Below are 18,523 nucleotides of genomic sequence, written 5' to 3' on the forward strand. Positions count from 1 at the left end.
TCAAAATAAAACAATAACAAAAAGTTTTTTAATAACATAAATATGATGAAGTATAACATAAGATTTAAGTGCCAGGCATATGAATACTTACTGCAATATTCTCCAATATTGCTATGCTTAAAAATATACATAATTCAAGGAAAAAGTACATTGGTGTAGCTGAAAGAATTCACATCACTTTTCCTTGTTGTACTGTAGTTTTTCCTCTTTATTATTTACTTATGGCGCATGACTCTATATGCAAAGTTCAAAAAAATCAAAGTCCAGCTGAGATGTTTCTCTTCTGATCATTATTGCTATTCTTTTCTCCTTTTTCTCTTTATGATCACAACTAAAAATTATTTTGCCAAGTGGGAATGTGTTTTGTTACACGGAAAAGTGTTTAAAAGTTTTATTCTTGAGGCTAGAGAGATGGCTCATAGATGAAGAGCACATACTAAGCTGACTTTGTTCCCAGCGCCCAGATCAGGCGGCTCACAACCGCTGTAACGCTGACTCCAGGGGGCTCACAACCGCTGTAACGCTGACTCCAGGGGGCTCACAACCGCTGTAACGCTGACTCCAGGGGGCTCACAACCGCTGTAACGCTGACTCCAGGGGCTCACAACCGCTGTAACGCTGACTCCAGGCGGCTCACAACCGCTGTAACGCTGACTCCAGGCGGCTCACAACCGCTGTAACGCTGACTCCAGGCGGCTCACAACCGCTGTAACGCTGACTCCAGGGGGCTCACAACCGCTGTAACGCTGACTCCAGGGGGCTCACAACCGCTGTAACGCTGACTCCAGGCGGCTCACAACCGCTGTAACGCTGACTCCAGGCGGCTCACAACCGCTGTAACGCTGACTCCAGGGGGCTCACAACCGCTGTAACGCTGACTCCAGGCGGCTCACAACCGCTGTAACGCTGACTCCAGGCGGCTCACAACCGCTGTAACGCTGACTCCAGGCGGCTCACAACCGCTGTAACGCTGACTCCAGGCGGCTCACAACCGCTGTAACGCTGACTCCAGGGGGCTCACAACCGCTGTAACGCTGACTCCAGGGGGCTCACAACCGCTGTAACGCTGACTCCAGGGGGCTCACAACCGCTGTAACGCTGACTCCAGGGGGCTCACAACCGCTGTAACGCTGACTCCAGGCGGCTCACAACCGCTGTAACGCTGACTCAGGGGGCTCACAACCGCTGTAACGCTGACTCCAGGGGGCTCACAACCGCTGTAACGCTGACTCCAGGCGGCTCACAACCGCTGTAACGCTGACTCCAGGCGGCTCACAACCGCTGTAACGCTGACTCCAGGGGCTCACAACCGCTGTAACGCTGACTCCAGGGGGCTCACAACCGCTGTAACGCTGACTCAGGGGCTCACAACCGCTGTAACGCTGACTCCAGGGGCTCACAACCGCTGTAACGCTGACTCCAGGCGGCTCACAACCGCTGTAACGCTGACTCCAGGCGGCTCACAACCGCTGTAACGCTGACTCACTCCAGGGGGCTCACAACCGCTGTAACGCTGACTCACTCCAGGGGGCTCACAACCGCTGTAACGCTGACTCCAGGGGGCTCACAACCGCTGTAACGCTGACTCCAGGCGGCTCACAACCGCTGTAACGCTGACTCCAGGCGGCTCACAACCGCTGTAACGCTGACTCCAGGGGGCTCACAACCGCTGTAACGCTGACTCCAGGGGATCTGATACCCGACTCAGGCTTCCTCAGGTATCGGCATTCATGTGCACATATACCCTGAGATACACATAAATAAAAGTAAAATAAAACTTTAAAAGTACATTTTGTCGGGCGGTGGTGGTTCATGCCTTTAGTCTCAGCGCTTGGGAGGCAGAGGCACGGGTCTCCATGTGTCCACCCCAAAAGTAAAGAGGCTTGAACTAACTGGAAGAACACTTCCCTTTGTAGGCCTAGAGGGATTGGAAGAAATCTGGGGCGTCAAATTTCCTAAGCTATCAGTGCCAGAGTCCTTGTCTTGTGTCCTCTGATCTCATTCCTTCTCTGTTGGGACCGTGGATGAGGAGTCTCTCCCCGGCCCTTTGATGCCTTGTCATCTCAGTTCTGGGTCTCATCCATCAGAAATCTGGACTTTGACTGCAGAAGGGGCCAAAGGGATCTTTGGCTTCTCCGTGTAACAGAATGTCTTGGAACTCGCTCTGAAGACCAGACTGACCTCGAACTCACAGAGATCCTCCCGCCTCTGCCTCCCGAGTGCTGCTGAGATGTAAGGCATTCGCCACCAATGCCCAACTGGATCTTTGGCTTCATACTTAAATTTTGGTGATTCACCACCCTAAACCCCTTTGGTCTTTCTCCCATGCATTGCTTACTGGTGACTTCTGTCCCATTTCACTGTCCTTAAAGTTGATACCTTATCCCCAGCACATTCCCTTCCTCCAACATCCATCCTGTCTACCAGCTGCAGGTCAGATTCCTTTGGACTCTCAGACGCTGGGATTTGCCCCGAAGGAAACACTGGGGTATGTTTTCAGGTGCTCCCACTGCCCCGGCATGGAGGAAGCACAGGGAGGCGAAAGGAGCTAAATTGAAGAACCGCTGAAACACAGGCACTGGGCACTCTGCAGATGTCACAAACTGCTGTTACAAAAATGTAACAGTTACTGGTTCCCGCCATCAAACAAACACAGCACATAGCTGTGGGTGAAACAATTCCCTGGAGAAGGTCTCAAATATTAGCTATGAAAATCTGGATTTTGGCTCTGAATGGATAACATACCACAGCTTCGGCCACAGTGTGCTGGGTGGTTTTGTGTGTCAACTTGACACAAGCTATAGAGTCATCAGAGGAAGGAGCCTCGGCTGAGGAAATGCCGCCCTGAGATCCAGCTGCAAGGCATTTTCTCATTTAGTGATCAATGGGGGAGGGCCCAGCCATGGTGGGTGGTGCCATCCCTGGGGGCCTGGTCCTGGGTTCCAGAAGAAGGTGGGCTGAACAAGCCATGGGAAGCAAGCCAGGAAGGAGTTCCCTCCATGGTCTCTGCATCATCAACTCCTGCTTCTGGAATCCTGCCCTGCTTGAGTTCTTGTCCTGAACAGCGACGCTGAAGTGTAACCCTAATAATCTCTTTCCTCTCCAATTGTGACCCTAATAATCCCTTTCCTCTCCAATTTGCTCTTTGGTCATGGTGTTTCGTCACAGCGATAGAAACCCAAACTAAGACACACAGCTAAGGTGGTTAGGCACATCCAGTACTGAGACCTAGCTTCGGACATGGGAATATCAAACCATCATTAAAACTGTCCTCAGTTTGATGGACTGTTCAGTCACTCCAGGAGTCTAGCCTTAAAATTCTGATGTGTGCTACAAGTTTCCTAACTAAGTTACTGGTAACAGTGAATATGGATCAATATTTGTAGCTATGATTCTGGGGCATTGGGTGAAGAATAAGAAGTAGTTTTACTACAAAAGACTATTAGAATATCAGTGACTATATTTGACAGTCATCTTCAATGAGTCATCTAGCAGAAGTATTCATGTCTCTTAAGTCAGATCCTTGATATAAAAAGAGTAGAAGCTGCCCCAATAAGTCTAGTTACATGTAGTTAAAAGACCAAACTAGAAACAAGCTGGGTGGTGGTACACACCTTTAACCCCAGCACTTGGGAGACAGAAGCAGGTGGATCTCTGTGAGTTCGAGGCCAACTTGGTCTACATAGTGAGTTCCAGGACAGCCAGGGCTGCACAGTGAGACTCTCACTCAAGGAAGGAAGAAAGGAAGGAAGGAGGAAAAGAAATACTATACCTCACAATGATGTCAAAGCTATCTTAGCTTGTGTAAGACACCCTGTGACCTTTATATGGAAGAAATATAAGATATATAACACATATCCTTTTTGTTGTTAAGCAATGTGTAGAGTATTACCTATAAATAGGTTTTAAAAATATAAGTAAGATTATAATAAACACATGCAAATTAAGATATTTGTTGTTGCTTGTTAGAATCGCAAGTTGAACTAAGCATTCTGCATTTTTAATTTTTTCTTCTACGTGTATGGGTGTTTTGCCTGCATGTATGTACACCTATGTGTGCAAGTGTTCATGGAGTCCAGAGTGCATTGGATCCCCTGGAACCAGAGTTACAAGTGGTTGTGAGCCTCCTGATATGGATACTGGGAACCGAACCTGGGTCCTTTGCAAGGGTAGTAAGCATTGTTAATCACTGAGTCGTCTCTCCAACCCCTGAACCATTATTATTTTTCTAATGAAAATGTTTTCTATCATCCCTCTTGCTGTTAGAATACAGAACAAAAAGTATGCGTTTACATAGCTTTCACAGAGTTAGGGGACCAGGTCCACATCCACAGCATCAGTAAGCAGAGAGTAAGCACTGAGTGTGTGATGCTGTCAGTAGAGCTTGTCATGGAGTTAGGGGACCAGGTTCACATCCATAGCATCAGTAGGCAGAGTGAGCACTGAGTGTGTGATGCTGTCAGTAGAGCTTGTCATGGAGTTAGGGGACCAGGTTCACATCCATAGCATCAGTAGGCAGAGTGAGCACTGAGTGTGTGATGCTGTCCACAGAGATGCTCAAGAAGGAGTGTCAGTCAGCATCAGCTGGAGTGATCTGAGAGCCAGGCTTGGTTTGGGCTTGGAAAAATCTATGCATTCAAGGAAATAGAGAGAAGATAACCGCAGTCTCTAGGGAGGCGGCAAGTTAATTAGTTGTGTTCACTCTGACTCTGTAAAGTCTCCTGCTTTTGACAGCACACACACACACACACACACACACAAACACACACACAAAAGCACCTCACTCTCACTCCCAGTTTAATAATCAGGGCCAGGGCAGCTGTTCTCCACCAGGCTAATATAACACTAAACACTACTGCAAATAATATCACTCCAACCAATCTGCTCTTAAAGGTGTCAGCGTAATAGCAATCCAATCTTTGCTGAGTGCTGCGTTAATTAAGCTCTGGAATGTGATGTCTTTAACACCATTTGGGAGTTAAATTTTTTTTCTTTGATTGAAAGCAGTCCTTGAGAGAATTACAAACTGATAAGAAAACAAAATTCTGCTGGGTGGTGATGGCGCACGCCTGTAATCCCAGCACTTGGGAGGCAGAGGCTGGTGGATCTCTGTGAGTTCGAGGCCGGGCTGGACTGACAGCCTCCAAAACAATGCAGAGAAACCCTGTCTCGTAAAAAAACAAAAAAACAAAAAACAAAAACAAAAAAAAAAACAAAATTCTATTCAGTTGTCTAACTAGACGCTAAGGCTTATGACATCAACAGTTATTTGAGCCCCTGGTTCCTGTCAAACAGCAAATTAAGTATTGCGAGGTGCTACATCTCTTCTCTTGAACTATGTCACCATGAAAATGATGGACTCCATTAAGTAACAGTAACACAAAATGTGGGGGCTTACACATTTAACAAGTTCACTCTTTATTTTCTCTCAACTTAAAATGCAACTTCGGGGGCTGGAGAGATGGCTCAGCAGTTAAGAACCAGGACTACTCTTCCAGAGGACCAGAGTTCAGGTCCCAGTACCCATATCCTGTGGCTAACAAGCTCCCAGCTCCAAGGAGATCCTATGCTTCTGACCTTCCCACGAACTGCACTCAAGTGCACGTCCCTACACATAGGCAAACACACATACACATCATTAAAAATAACAGAGATAATTTAAAATTCAACCTCAAATATAAGGATATAAAGTTGAAACATTTTATTGAAATACAATATATTGCTAGGCTTGGCAGGGAAAATCTCTTGCTCTTAAACCTGACCAACTAGGCTAAGTCTCTAAATTCACATGTTAAAAGGAGACTTGGAAGATGTATCCGTGCATAACTCATTTGACCAAAATTACAAGCTTTTTGTCAATGCCTTACCTGAAAAGAAAAGTTCTGATTTCCTTTTTGACATTTTTTTTATCTCCTTATTCTGGCCTGTCATTGTGATTATTCATCCAATTTCTCCAATGCTTAGTGTAGCAACATTGTCGCAAGATAGCTATAAGGAGAATCGGGTAATTCCTGACTGGTGAATTCACTGTAGCTGGTAATGTTTAGGGAAGTGGTGGTACCGCCAGCCCTGGCCTTTGGTGGGCATCCAGCTGCCACAGAAGTCCTCTTTGACTTTCCCAGGGAAGCGGGTGTTCACGGAACCCATCTCATAAGCTGCCAGTACAGTGGGAACTTCTGCCCTTGACAAGCAGCAGTGTGAGCCTGTGGCTTATGTAATTAGGCAGAACACAGAACACAGAACACAGAACACAGGACACAGGACACAGGACACAGAACACAGAACACAGAGCACAGGACACAGGACACAGGACACAGAACACAGGACACAGGGCACAGGACACAGAGCACAGGACACAGAACACAGAACACAGAGCACAGAACACAGAGCACAGAACACAGAACACAGAGCACAGGACACAGAACACAGAACACAGAACACAGAACACAGAGCACAGAGCACAGGACACAGGACACAGGACACAGAACACAGAACACAGAGCACAGGACACAGGACACAGAACACAGAACACAGAACACAGAGCACAGAACACAGAGCACAGAACACAGAACACAGAGCACAGAACACAGAGCACAGAACACAGAACACAGAGCACAGAACACAGAGCACAGAGCACAGAACACAGAACACAGAGCACAGAACACAGAACACAGAGCACAGAACACAGAGCACAGAGCACAGAACACAGAGCACAGGACACAGAACACAGAACACAGGACACAGAGCACAGAACACAGAACACAGAACACAGAACACAGAACACAGAGCACAGAACACAGGACACAGGACACAGGACACAGGACACAGGACACAGAGCACAGAGCACAGAGCACAGAGCACAGGACACAGGACACAGAACACAGGACACAGGACACAGGACACAGGACACAGGACACAGAACACAGAACACAGAGCACAGAACACAGAGCACAGAACACAGGACACAGAACACAGAACACAGAACACAGAACACAGAACACAGAACACAGGACACAGGACACAGGACACAGGACACAGGACACAGAACACAGAGCACAGAGCACAGAGCACAGAGCACAGGACACAGGACACAGAACACAGGACACAGAACACAGAACACAGAACACAGAGCACAGAACACAGAACACAGAACACAGAGCACAGGACACAGAACACAGAACACAGAACACAGGACACAGGACACAGGACACAGGACACAGGACACAGAACACAGAGCACAGAGCACAGAACACAGAACACAGAACACAGAACACAGAACACAGAACACAGAGCACAGAGCACAGAACACAGAGCACAGAGCACAGAGCACAGAACACAGAACACAGAACACAGAACACAGAACACAGGACACAGGACACAGAACACAGAACACAGAACACAGAACACAGGACACAGGACACAGAACACAGAACACAGAACACAGAGCACAGGACACAGAACACAGAGCACAGGACACAGAACACAGAACACAGAACACAGAGCACAGAACACAGAGCACAGAGCACAGAGCACAGAACACAGAACACAGAACACAGAGCACAGAACACAGGTGATTGTCATCATGTACGTTTACACATGTCTTGGTTTGGATTCCCATTGCTTTGAAGAGACACCATGAACATGACAGCTTTATAAAGGAAAACCTTTAGTTGGGGAGACTCACAGTTTCAGAGGTTCAGTCCATTATCATCATAGCGGGGAGCATGGCAGTAGGCCATGAGGCACTAGAGCTGGGTAGCGCTGAGAGTCCCACACATCTTGCAGGCAACAGGAAGTCGACTGACTGTCACACTGAGGGAAGCTTGAGAAAAGACCTCAAAGCCCACCCGCACAGTGACACACTTCCTCCACCAAGGCCACACCTCCAAATAGTGCCACTCCCTTTGGGGGGGTATTTTCTTTCAAGCCACCACAACACCAAGCCGTGCTCAGCACTGCCCTGAGATGTGCTGCTTAAAAGTCACTTTTTGTTAAAATTGTGCAGGTTATTAGTCCTCCGCTTAGAAACGTGCATGTCACCACAGATCAAGTCACTGCAGAGTCTTCCCTCCTCCTGGCCAGTCTCAGGTAACTTCTGCCGGCACAACCCTGGGTCTTTGCAGATACCTGACTCACCACTGACCCCGCCTTTCTTTATCCTGTTCTTGCCTCTCTAACACTGTTTGCTAAACTCTTTTTCTCTTTATAGAGCTATGTCTTACAAGTCTGGGCTTATTTCTCTTGGCATAATTCAAGGAATCCTAAACCATGCCAAAGTCAATTATCTTGCCACCACTGAAGTGGATTCTGAATCCATCTACAGAGATGACTTCTGGCATTTTGGTTGGCTTTTTCCAGAGTTCTGGCCTATGTACTGTTGCTGGCCTGGGTCAAAGAACATCAATAACTGCTTCTTTCCTCCAAAGCCATCATCAGGTTCCTGGTCTAGGTAATTACTGAAAACGTTCATGAAGAAGGTGAACCCTCAAACAGTCAAAAAAGAAAACAAGCAAACAAAAAATTCTTCTATTTTTTCCATCCTTGATGTTCTTTTCAACATTTAAAACTTTGGCAAACCATGTATAACATAAAATGTTACAGGCACATGCAGTTATGTTCAGCTTTTATACAGGAGCCAGGGATTCAAACTCAGGTCCTTATGCTTGTTCATATAGCTGTCTTACCCACTAAAACCATCTCCCTGTCCCCCAAAATAGAGTTTGAGACAAGTCATCTCATTGGAGACAAGAAGATACAACATGTGTATTTGCACAGAACAAATAAGCTCAAAATACAGGAGGTGAAACTGGGGCACATTTTCATGGTAAGTCAAATGAAGAAGGCAGAGTTACTGTCCCCTGGCCACGTAACTCTGCCCTCCACCCTATGCTGCCAAGACACCCTTCATTCTGACACACTGTGATCATGTGTTTATATGTTTGGCTCACCAAAGCCTCTATTCCTACTATATGTCAAGCATATAACAGGGTTTTTTTTCTGTATCCCCTGTACATGTAGAACAGTTATTTTAGTAACTCATAAGTGATTTGCATCTCAGGCAGAAGGGAAGGGGCAAAAGACAGCTGGATATATTGTAGCAGTTGTAAGTTCCAAATGCCTTCAGTGTGTTCTCCCAGTTGAATTCACTGAAGTGCTAGCCTGGTCCTCAAGCTTTACCACTCAGATCCTTTCTCAGATGTCCTTGGTGCACACTGAGTTGGAGTCCACTGACTGGATTTAAATTCAAATTTATTTAGCCAGACGTCCCGATATCTTGAGAAAAGTCTCCTCAGAACAGCACTGGGAGACGCTAGCTGCAGTGTGGCATAACCATGGACTCTGTGGGAGATGAGTCTAGAGAGAGACATCATGACCAGGCTGAGAGAGACTGGCATGAAATGCAAAGAATGCCAAACTTCCGCCATCCGCACAAAACCACTGAGCGATTAGACAAGGAACCAACCTTCGTCTTCTGTGTTTTAGGAAGAGCATCTGTGTTGCAGCATGAACGATGGGATGCAGGCAGGAAAGGCTGGTGGTACAGGAGCTGGTTAGATGGTGATGTCAGCAATCCATGCAATCACCACAAAAGCCTGGATTAGGGCTATGACAAGAAAAACAGGAGAGAGCTAAGTTAGAGAACATACTTCAAAAGCAGAGTTGATACGTGTGTGACTAATTGCCTCTCAGAGTGACAGAGGGTGAGGTCCCCTTGAAGTCTTCCCAGCTTCTTAGCAAATTGGCAATGAGGTTGGCATTCACCTTGGTAGGAACAAGAGAGACAGAGTGAGGGAAGGGAGCAGTCGCAGGCCAAGGCTGACCCAGGAGAGTCCACTGGAAATTGGCATGTGGGACTCAGAAAGAGATCTTGGCTAGGTGTAAACCATTGAGTCACTGGAATATTGGCTTGGTCAAGTCCTAGGTTTGAATGAGGCTTCTCGGTGTGCACAGGGTGAGATAGGCTGAAGGCTGCAGGAGATCAAGAGATCAAGAGCAGACAAGAAGGATGCAAAGAGACAGTGAGACACAAGGGAAACCACAAAGGATTCTTCAGGAAGTCAAAGGGTAGTGAGAGAGCTCAATATCCAATGCCAGAACAAAACACAACTACAATGGGGGATGATAAGGAGAGTAGCCTTTGCATTTGAGAATTTGAATATAATTGCTAACCATAGGAGAGCAGTGTCAGCGGAGTGGTGGGTTGGCCTGGGGCTGTTTTGAAGCTTAAAGTGAGTCAGATTATTGTGGGTTGGATGGACAGCCACCATGAGGAGTGCGTATAGAGAGTGCCCAGAACTCCTCCAAGGAGCTTAGCTCTGAAGGGAGGCTGTGAGCTACAGGGCAGAAATCAAAGGAGTGGAGGTCCACAGAGAAGCCATTTTCCCCAAGTGGCTATATGCCAGAAAGGGGTGGGGGACAGGGAGAGAGGGAAGAAGAGAGAGGGAGGAGGAAGGGAGGGAGAGAGGGAGGAAGGGAGAGAGAGTAGAAAGGGAGAGGGAGCACTCAGAGCTACAGGGAAAAATGATGTAGGGGGCAGAACAGGTGACATGGATGAGACCACTGAAATAAGTCCCCAGTACTTATTTTCCTGCACCATCCACTGGTGAGTGTCCCTAAGATACAAATCTCAGGAATGATTCAGTGCACTGGGCAAAGAACACTCTCTGCATATTTCTGCAGTATGCAAGAGTGTCAGGCAGTCCTAACTTTTGTTTTGGTTTGCATTTATTTATTTAGGGGAAGGTGGGGCATGCCTGTGTGCTTCAAAGTTCCTAGCAAGCACCCTTACCTGATGAGCTCTCAGTGGGCCTGGTATTTTAACGTGTTAAATCATCCCCTGATCAAAAGAAACACCATTCCATTGTTTACAGGAGTGAAATTAGGAGCTGCTTCAAGCTTTCAGGGCCCGATTCAACTCTGTCTCCCTGCCCTCCTCAGCCAGCCAGGCTGTTGGCGCAATTGCCCACAAACCCGTGTTGCTGTGCATGGCCTACCAGCTGGTTTGGACCTGCCTTCTACCTACCTCCTATGGAGTAGTTGCCACACGCCCCCACTCTTTCCTGTTCCTAGAAGAAGGAAGTCCTTGGCAGCCCTGCCCCCAGACATCCACGCTGTCCCGACTACTGCCCAGAATGCTCTTTTCTTACTACTTGGTGCCACTGACTCCTTACCCGGCAGGCGCATCCTGGCCCCAGATCTCAGTGGTCTCACGTGATGAAAATAGATTGTATACATGAGGCGCAAACATAACACTTCTTATATCCTCCTAAACTGTGGCAACTGTACTCCTTTTATTCCTGTCCCTTTGTCCATTGTCCGCCCTCTGCCCTCTCACAAAGCAGAAGCTCCACGGGGGCTCGCCTTACCTCCCACCCCCACATCTTTTCTCCTTCCTTCCCTGCGTCTAGCGCAGCGTTTGACGGAAGCTTTGGAAGTACGTTTCATAAATGAAGGGATGAACGGCTCCTCCGTTTTCTGAAAACCTCGTTTGAATGCCGCTGCCCCCGTGAATACAAATAATAGTTCATGTGTATTGGGCTTCCTTTCTTCTAGCCGGGACTGTACTGCATTATCTCAGCTAATGAGCCCCCTCCGCTTACCTCCCGTGTCTCACAGAGCAGTTATAACCCAGGCCACACGCTCCAAAGCCACAAGGCAGCTTCTTGCTTGCTTTTGTTGCCGTTTGGGTTTTTTGTTGTTTTTCTTTTCCAACGCTGTGGATTGAACCCAGGGCCTTGCACACTCTATTCTCTAGCAGCTAGAGGAACGCGCCACCTCTGAGCTACACCCCAGCCCTTGCTTTGCTATCTGTCACATGCGTGGCTCCTTTTGCTGCAGTGACATTGCTTAGTATTCCTCTCAGCCAGCGCCAAAGCACACAGAGAGCACTCAAAGGATGCTGACAAAGTGAGGATGCCCTGGGCTAGTCGTCTTCATTGGAGCAAAGATAAACAGTGTGACAGAGTGTACTCAGTAACCACTGACAAGAAGAAAAAGCCGGGTTCCTTCGGACTGGGTTTTGTTTTGTTTAGAGAAAAGGAGGGAGTAGGGACTAAGGAATGGAACCCAGGCTTCAGCAGTCAAAGCAGTGAAATTTTAACGAAGTGTGAAGGGAGTGTAGCCCATGTGAAACTAATCTAACTTCCTTAACTGTGGCCTGTGGTATTCAGGCCCTGATCCTCCCACAGAGGCTGGGAGATGGCTCCCTGTGGCTGAGTGTCAGCTAGAACAAACAATTCTTCTGCAGTCAGATTTGCTCAGGAATGTAGGGGAAGTTGGGTACTAGACCCTGTTGTGAGCCATGGTAGTGTTTGTTCAGATCTTTACAGGCCAAGGTTGAGGCCTGTCTGAGACTTGAGCTCAGAGGAGCCTAATTAGGGTTTGATCAAGAAGAAAAATCTCAAAATTATAAACTTCAAAGAGAAAATCACCACAAGCAGAGGAAACCCTGTTCTGCTTGTAAATATGGGAGTCACAATAAAAGCAGGCTAATTTGAGCTTTGAGGTTTTTGAGACATACAGTTCAAGCTCACTATTTTCCAGAACTTGCTAGAATATTAACTTTCAGGTGACAGTGATATGATCTTTCAAAACATGTCTACAAAACTCAAGCTGTTTCACACCAACAAGTCAAAAGAAAGGGCTCCTAGCACTGACTTTTAAAATGTCTGCTTTGAGTGTTGTGGGGTGCTGTCCTGGGGCCCTGTGAGCTTGATTTCGGGAGCACCCAGGCAGCCTGGGATCCCCGTAGTGGGAGAACCAGATCTGTACAAAGCTCCCTAAAACCCCTCAGTGAGGTTCTGCGATCTGGAAATCCTACCACAGATTTCACCTTCCACCTGGTGACCACCTTCTCCTAAGGTCTGGGCTCAGAACAAGAGGCACACTCCCCTCATCCCTGTAAAAGATGGCAGCAGGGGAACCTGCTTCTATTTACCGCCCTGGGTGTGGTCCTACCCAAGGTTGGCAGTGAACCCAGAGGGGCCAACAGCTCTTACCTAGCACTCTTTCCCTGAGAGTATATCTAAGAGTCCTTTTCTTCTTGGGTTCCACCCTGGAGCAGATGTGTGCAGTCTGGAGAATGTCACCCAACCTGTCTGTCTCTACCTGACAGGTAAGCTGGAAGCATCAGTCCTACCCGTTGTGTTTCCTTGGGGACAGCCTCTTCCATTAGAGAGGGTTTTGACTTAAATAGATCTTAAACTCCAGAGACTCAGCCATAGACGCTGTTTTTCTCCTCCTTCTGTGGCCAAGGAGGTAACTGGAAGCCATGGTTCTAATGACACACACAGTTTCCATTCCAGCCCTGGACGTTCCTTCTCTGATAGTCTAGCAATGATCTCCTTGGCCACCTGCCTCTTTTGCCGCTGGAATGACTTGCCCTTCCCCTGTCGTGTCAGAGTCCCTATGGGTTAGGAAGAACTCTCACCATTTCCTGCGTTGTGGTGATGCAGCTTTATTTATAGGAGCAGAAGCGCTGCGGATAGGGCTCCATCGAGGTGCTGTGGTCACAGTTTGCAAAAACGCCGGGCTCTCAAGAGTTCTTAAGTGTACAACATCCTGGACTGTACCTTAAGGAAGGGAAAAGGAGACAAACCGTATTCTGGTGTTGTAGGGATGGTTTCCGTTGGAGACAAGACCGCACATTCATTCTGGTCTCAAGTTTAAACCGTAACATCTGCAAGTGAGACCACAGCATCCCTGCGGAGTGTCAGCGGATTATTTACCAGCTGTGAAGAAACATGTAAAATACTCCACTGCTTAATTTTGTTGTTTTGTTGGTTTAATAAGTCAGGACAACTCCCTGCTCTAATAAAAAAAAATTAAAGTTTGATCCCGTCCCAGTTTTTTGGAACTGTCTGAGGGAATCAGAGAGACAAAGGTGACACAGAAGGCGGGATTTGAGTTGCAGGAATTCCGGGGCTGGTTCCGGAATCTCTGGGATTAGCCCTGTAGCGGGCGCGGAGGCCCCGGGAGAGCCTACGCTGGGCTCCGACCTACAAGACTGCGTGGGCGGAGCCTCTGCGCGGAGGTGGGCGTGGTCTGCGGCGGACATCGGAGGCGTGGCCTCAGAGGGAAGGGCTTGCGGCTGCTGGGCGCTGGTGGCGGGAAGGAAGTGCGCCGGCTGGAGTGTGCTACGTCCGCCGCTCCTTCCTTCCCGCCACCGGAACTGTGGCGGCAATCTGGGCCAACTGCTCCTGCTCGGGAAGGGCTGTAAACGGCTCGGATTTTGTTTCTTTTTCCTTTCCTCCGCTCTTCCCCGAAAGTGAAAAGTCGAAGCGTGGATAGCCCCACCTCCAGGGTCCAAAAATTCACGGCCACAGGAGCGCCATTACTCTCCGGATTCATCCGTTAAAGCTCTTTTTTTGGGGTACGCCTGTGTGGATGGTTATCCCCAAAGTGAAGAGTGAGTGCTCTGGGTTGTAGCTCATTTGGCAGACGGCACGTTCCCAACGTGCAGAAAGCCCTTGCGTTTAGTCCTCTGCATTGCATAAACCAGGCGTGTCTACACATGCCCGTAAAGCAAGTATTGGAGGAGGAGTCTGGAAGCACCGTAGTTCAAGGCTATTCTAGCTACATAGCTAGATGAAGGCCAGCCTGGGCTACCCTAGCCCCTGTCTGTTAAGAAACTTTGGTGTTTAACTGGTTCTAAATTGGTATTTCTTTGGAAGGAGGCCTGTTTTTCCACCCTCAAGGCATAGAGTTTGACGTGGTCCTGAAGCCCTGTTTTACCCTCCTAAGACTTCTGGAAGACTCTCACCCACATTAAACACCCTGAACACTTATTTTTATGTCTCTTACAGAGCCTTGGCTCTGAAGCGAGCTTCTCGGGGTTAGTGGATCCTGCAACCCAGCCTCTTGATGCAGTGTGAATCCAGTCCAAGGGATGAGGAGATCCCGTCCCTCTTTTGGGGTTTGGATCCTGTGTTTCTAGCCTTTGCAAAACTCTACATCAGGGATATCCTGGAGATGAAGGAGTCCCAACAAGTGCCAGGTATGTGGCCAGTCAGCCTAATGGATGCCCTGTGCTGCCCAAAGATACAGAAAGCTGGGGTCTTAGGGCATCTGGAAGAGCCTTGTTGAGGGCTGAAAGTTATCAAGCTTCTAACCTGGAAGGAGTTCATTTCTGCACCTTTAGTGCAAATTAAAGAACGATCTAATTTTTTAAGTTAAATAACAGTTTGAGGGTGCGACCTTTGCACTGAGCCCTCTCCACTTCAAACCAGATGTAATCCCAACACTTGGTAGATGGAAGTAGGGATGATCAGGGGTTCAAATCCAACCCGGGAGTGCATAAGACCTTTTCTCAATTTAAAAAAAAATATGCCGGGGGAGGGGGCATTGGTGATGTACGCCTTTAGAACCAGCAGAGACAGAGAGAGGTAGGCTGAGCCTGGTCTACAGTGCAAGTTCCAGGACAGGCTCCAAAGCTACACAGAGAAACCCTGCCTAAACCAAGAAGAAAAAAAAATATATAGATATATGTCAAGGTATTCCGTATTTTAAAATACTTAGATTCTTTTCTTTGGACTCGCTCTTGAGTGGACAGATCACTGGACTAGGCAGCTTACACTTTGCTGTAGTACTTACTTTTCTGGAGATGTGACCTGCTTTCTGCAAAGCTTGGGTGTCTGCTTGCTGTAGGTGGGCCCTTGAGAAACACACAGCATTGTATATGTAAACTTGTGCCTGTGTGTGTAGTATACGTGTGTGTTCATAGTGCGCCTCCAGATGTCTGCCTGGATTATTTTTTTTACTTTCTAAATTGTATTTTTAATGTATTTTATTTTAACTTTATGTGTCTGGGTGTTTTGTTTATGCACCATGTGTGTGCAGTGCCCTCAGGGCAGAAGAGGATTCCCTGTGTTGTGATAAATCACAAGGGGATTCCATGGCAGGCGAGGGTGACCAAGACGGAGGGACAGACATGCCAGGCAGACAGAGCTTAAGTGAGAAGTTTTTTTAAAAAGGGAAAGGGGGAAGGAAAGAGAAAGAGATGAAGAGACGCAGAGGGGACAGAGACAAAGAAGACAGAAGAGAAGAGGGAGACGGGAACAGCGGGAAAGAGGGAAGCTGGGAAAGAGAGCTGGAAAAGAGAGCGTAAGGAGGTGGGGTTGTCTAATTTTAAAGGGGTCCTCTGCACCTGTGTGCAGACTAGGCAGTCATGGAGCCCTTGGCTGGCCAGAGTACTGCCTGAGTGCATTCTCCCAGGTGACAAGGGCAGCCAGCACAGTGCCTGAATCCTTACACCCTGAGTGCATTCTCCCAGGTGACAAGGGCAGCCAGCATAATGCCTGAATCCTTCCACCTGGAACTAGTTACAGTTGTGAGCCACCACGTGGGTTCTGGGAATTGAACCCAGGTCCTGTGGAAGAGCAGCCAGTACTCTTAATCATTGAGCCACCTCTTCAACCCCCACCTTTTGGGGTGGGTGTTTGAGACAGGATCTCTTCTGTGTACCCCTGGCTGGCCTTGAACTGAGAGATCTGATTGCCTCTGCCTCCCGGAAGTGCTGGGATTAAAGGTGAGCACCACCACTGCCCAGCCATCTGTATTTTTAAAAACAAGGATTTGCTGAACCTGGAATATATCAATTCAGATAATCTGGCTGGCCAATAAACTTGAAGGATCTTTTTAAGTCTCTGCCTGGTCCCGTACAGTGTTGCGGGTACGTGCAGACAAGCTGGGCTTTTATGTAGGTGACTCTGATCAGAATTCAGACCATTATGCTTGTGCGGCAGGCATTTTACTAACCGAGGCGTTGCTCCAGCCACAGTTTTTAAATTTAGAGTACTGGCTACTAGAGATATAATTATCAAACCTAAAAGTTTAACAAATATATACATTACAATAATTTAAGTGGCTGTGGTTAGTCCTTCAGGTGTGAATACTGTGCTGGGTCAGAAGTTTGGTTAACCAGGGACATTTTGTGAAGTTTTCCAATCAAGGATCTTCTGAATGACAAGATTTGAGTAAATAAAAGTCTAGATCTCAAATATCCACAGTTTAAATGAGATAAGGCTTTATCCGGTTTGTTTCATGTACAGATATATTTGGATGCCCTTCTTCTAAAGCCTTTTGTAGGAAACTCTTTCCACCACACCTTTATTTCCTACTTTATTGTTGAACTTGGTCTGTGGATTTTCCCTCCACTTGAAAGGCAGCCAGCCTCCTCCAGAGTTTTCCAGAATAATCTGGTTTTCTTTATAGCTCATCTCCTTGGGAAGAAATTAATTCACACCAAATGCCAGCCTTGCTTAAAAGGTCTGTGAGAGAGCAAGCACCTGCCCCGGGCATCCCAGGAGTTTAACACTTGCGGTGGGCAAAGGATGTGCTGGTGTGTTAAAAGAAATCCGATGAAAACCGGCCTGAAGACCTTTACCCTCTCTGGTGAAACTGTTTCAGATGTCCCATTTGTAAGAGGAGGTCTCATGGATGAAACAGGCATGGTGGATTTTCCTTAGATTATGCTGTTGGTTTCCGGTTTTATCTTGACTTAGTTTACCATAAAGAGAATGCTTGTGAGCCAGCTGTGACACACAGCTGTAATTCCAGCACTTAGGAGGTGGAAGCATGAAGATCAAGAGTTCAGGGTCATCTGTTCTCAACTACATTAAAGGCTAGCCTGGTCTACATGAGACACTGGCTCTAAAAATTCGGGTGCGGTGATGTACACCTCTAATCCCAGCATTTGAGGGGTTGCAAAAGCAGACAAATCAGTGTGGGTTCAAGGCCAAAAAAATGAAGATAAGTAAATAAACCGAATCCAAAACAAACAAGATGTCTGTGATTCTGTAAAATTTAGAAATAAATAAATGGCAAAGAATATCTGAAACAAAATAACAAAGGTTAGCAACAACAGAGACCAAAGGGGAAACAAGAGTGCTGTCTAGCAATGAATTTGCTTGCCCTTTGTCTTTGGTTCTGGCCAATAACCCTAGTCTTTGGAATTTCCTGAGAATAGGAGTGTCTTTGTTACTGGAGGTGGGCGCCACACCTTAGTTTATGCCTATGAACCATGTTGTTCTGGATTTCTAGACTAACCTTATGAATAGGCAGTTGGAAATGGAAGAGAGACCCCATCAGCCTGACCCCCTGGAGGTTGAGGTCATTCACTCATATGCCCAGTGAATCAATCATGTTTGCACTGTGAAAACCTATTCAGGCCCTGAGGTTTGGGCTTGAATGGGCTTCCCTGGTTAGTTAAGTATACTGTGTCAGAGGGTGATGTGTCCTGGAGGCTTTGAACTCTCCCCTCCTACCTCTGTGCATTCTTTATTTGGCTGACTCTGATGTGTGCCCTTTGCTATAAAATTGTAATCATTAAGTATGACACCTTCCTGAGTTTTAGCTAATTATCAAAGATGAAGGAGTCACAGAAACAGCTTTATAATAGGCTGGGCAGAGGACGTGTGCCCTAGACTGGGGAAACCTAACTGGGCACTATTTGGTTTGCCTTGTAAAACACCATCACCATAAATCTGGACTTTGGGTTTAGCTGGTAGAAATGTGAAGGTTGTGG

The 18,523-nt window shown here is 47.3% G+C and overlaps 1 protein-coding gene and 1 long non-coding RNA gene across 3 annotated transcripts in view; one reads left to right on the plus strand and one right to left on the minus strand.

Annotated features, from left to right (window-relative positions):
• Positions 1-1,408: 1,408 nt before the first annotated feature.
• On the minus strand, positions 1,409-12,185 carry LOC121134255. The gene is made up of 3 exons (XR_005871321.1): positions 11,601-12,185; positions 9,464-9,604; positions 1,409-1,745 (listed from the first exon to the last, which is right to left on the minus strand). It is a non-coding gene; the product is annotated as an uncharacterized LOC121134255 (long non-coding RNA).
• Positions 12,186-14,234: 2,049 nt separating this feature from the next.
• Positions 14,235-18,523, plus strand: part of Stn1 (STN1 subunit of CST complex) — a 34,388-nt gene continuing 30,099 nt past the window's right edge. Inside the window, exons 1-2 of one of the 2 annotated variants that reach the window (XM_005063486.4) lie at positions 14,235-14,371; positions 14,805-14,995. In XM_005063486.4, the coding sequence (XP_005063543.1) occupies positions 14,863-14,995 (133 nt within the window). In that variant the 5' untranslated portion in view covers positions 14,235-14,371; positions 14,805-14,862. Of the gene's footprint in view, positions 14,408-14,804; positions 14,996-18,523 lie in introns of both variants that reach the window. The other variant, XM_013119908.3, reaches the window with a different exon arrangement.

This window comes from Mesocricetus auratus, unplaced genomic scaffold, assembly GCF_017639785.1.
Source record: "Mesocricetus auratus isolate SY011 unplaced genomic scaffold, BCM_Maur_2.0 Super-Scaffold_4256, whole genome shotgun sequence".
NCBI classification, from domain to species: Eukaryota; Metazoa; Chordata; class Mammalia; order Rodentia; family Cricetidae; genus Mesocricetus; species Mesocricetus auratus.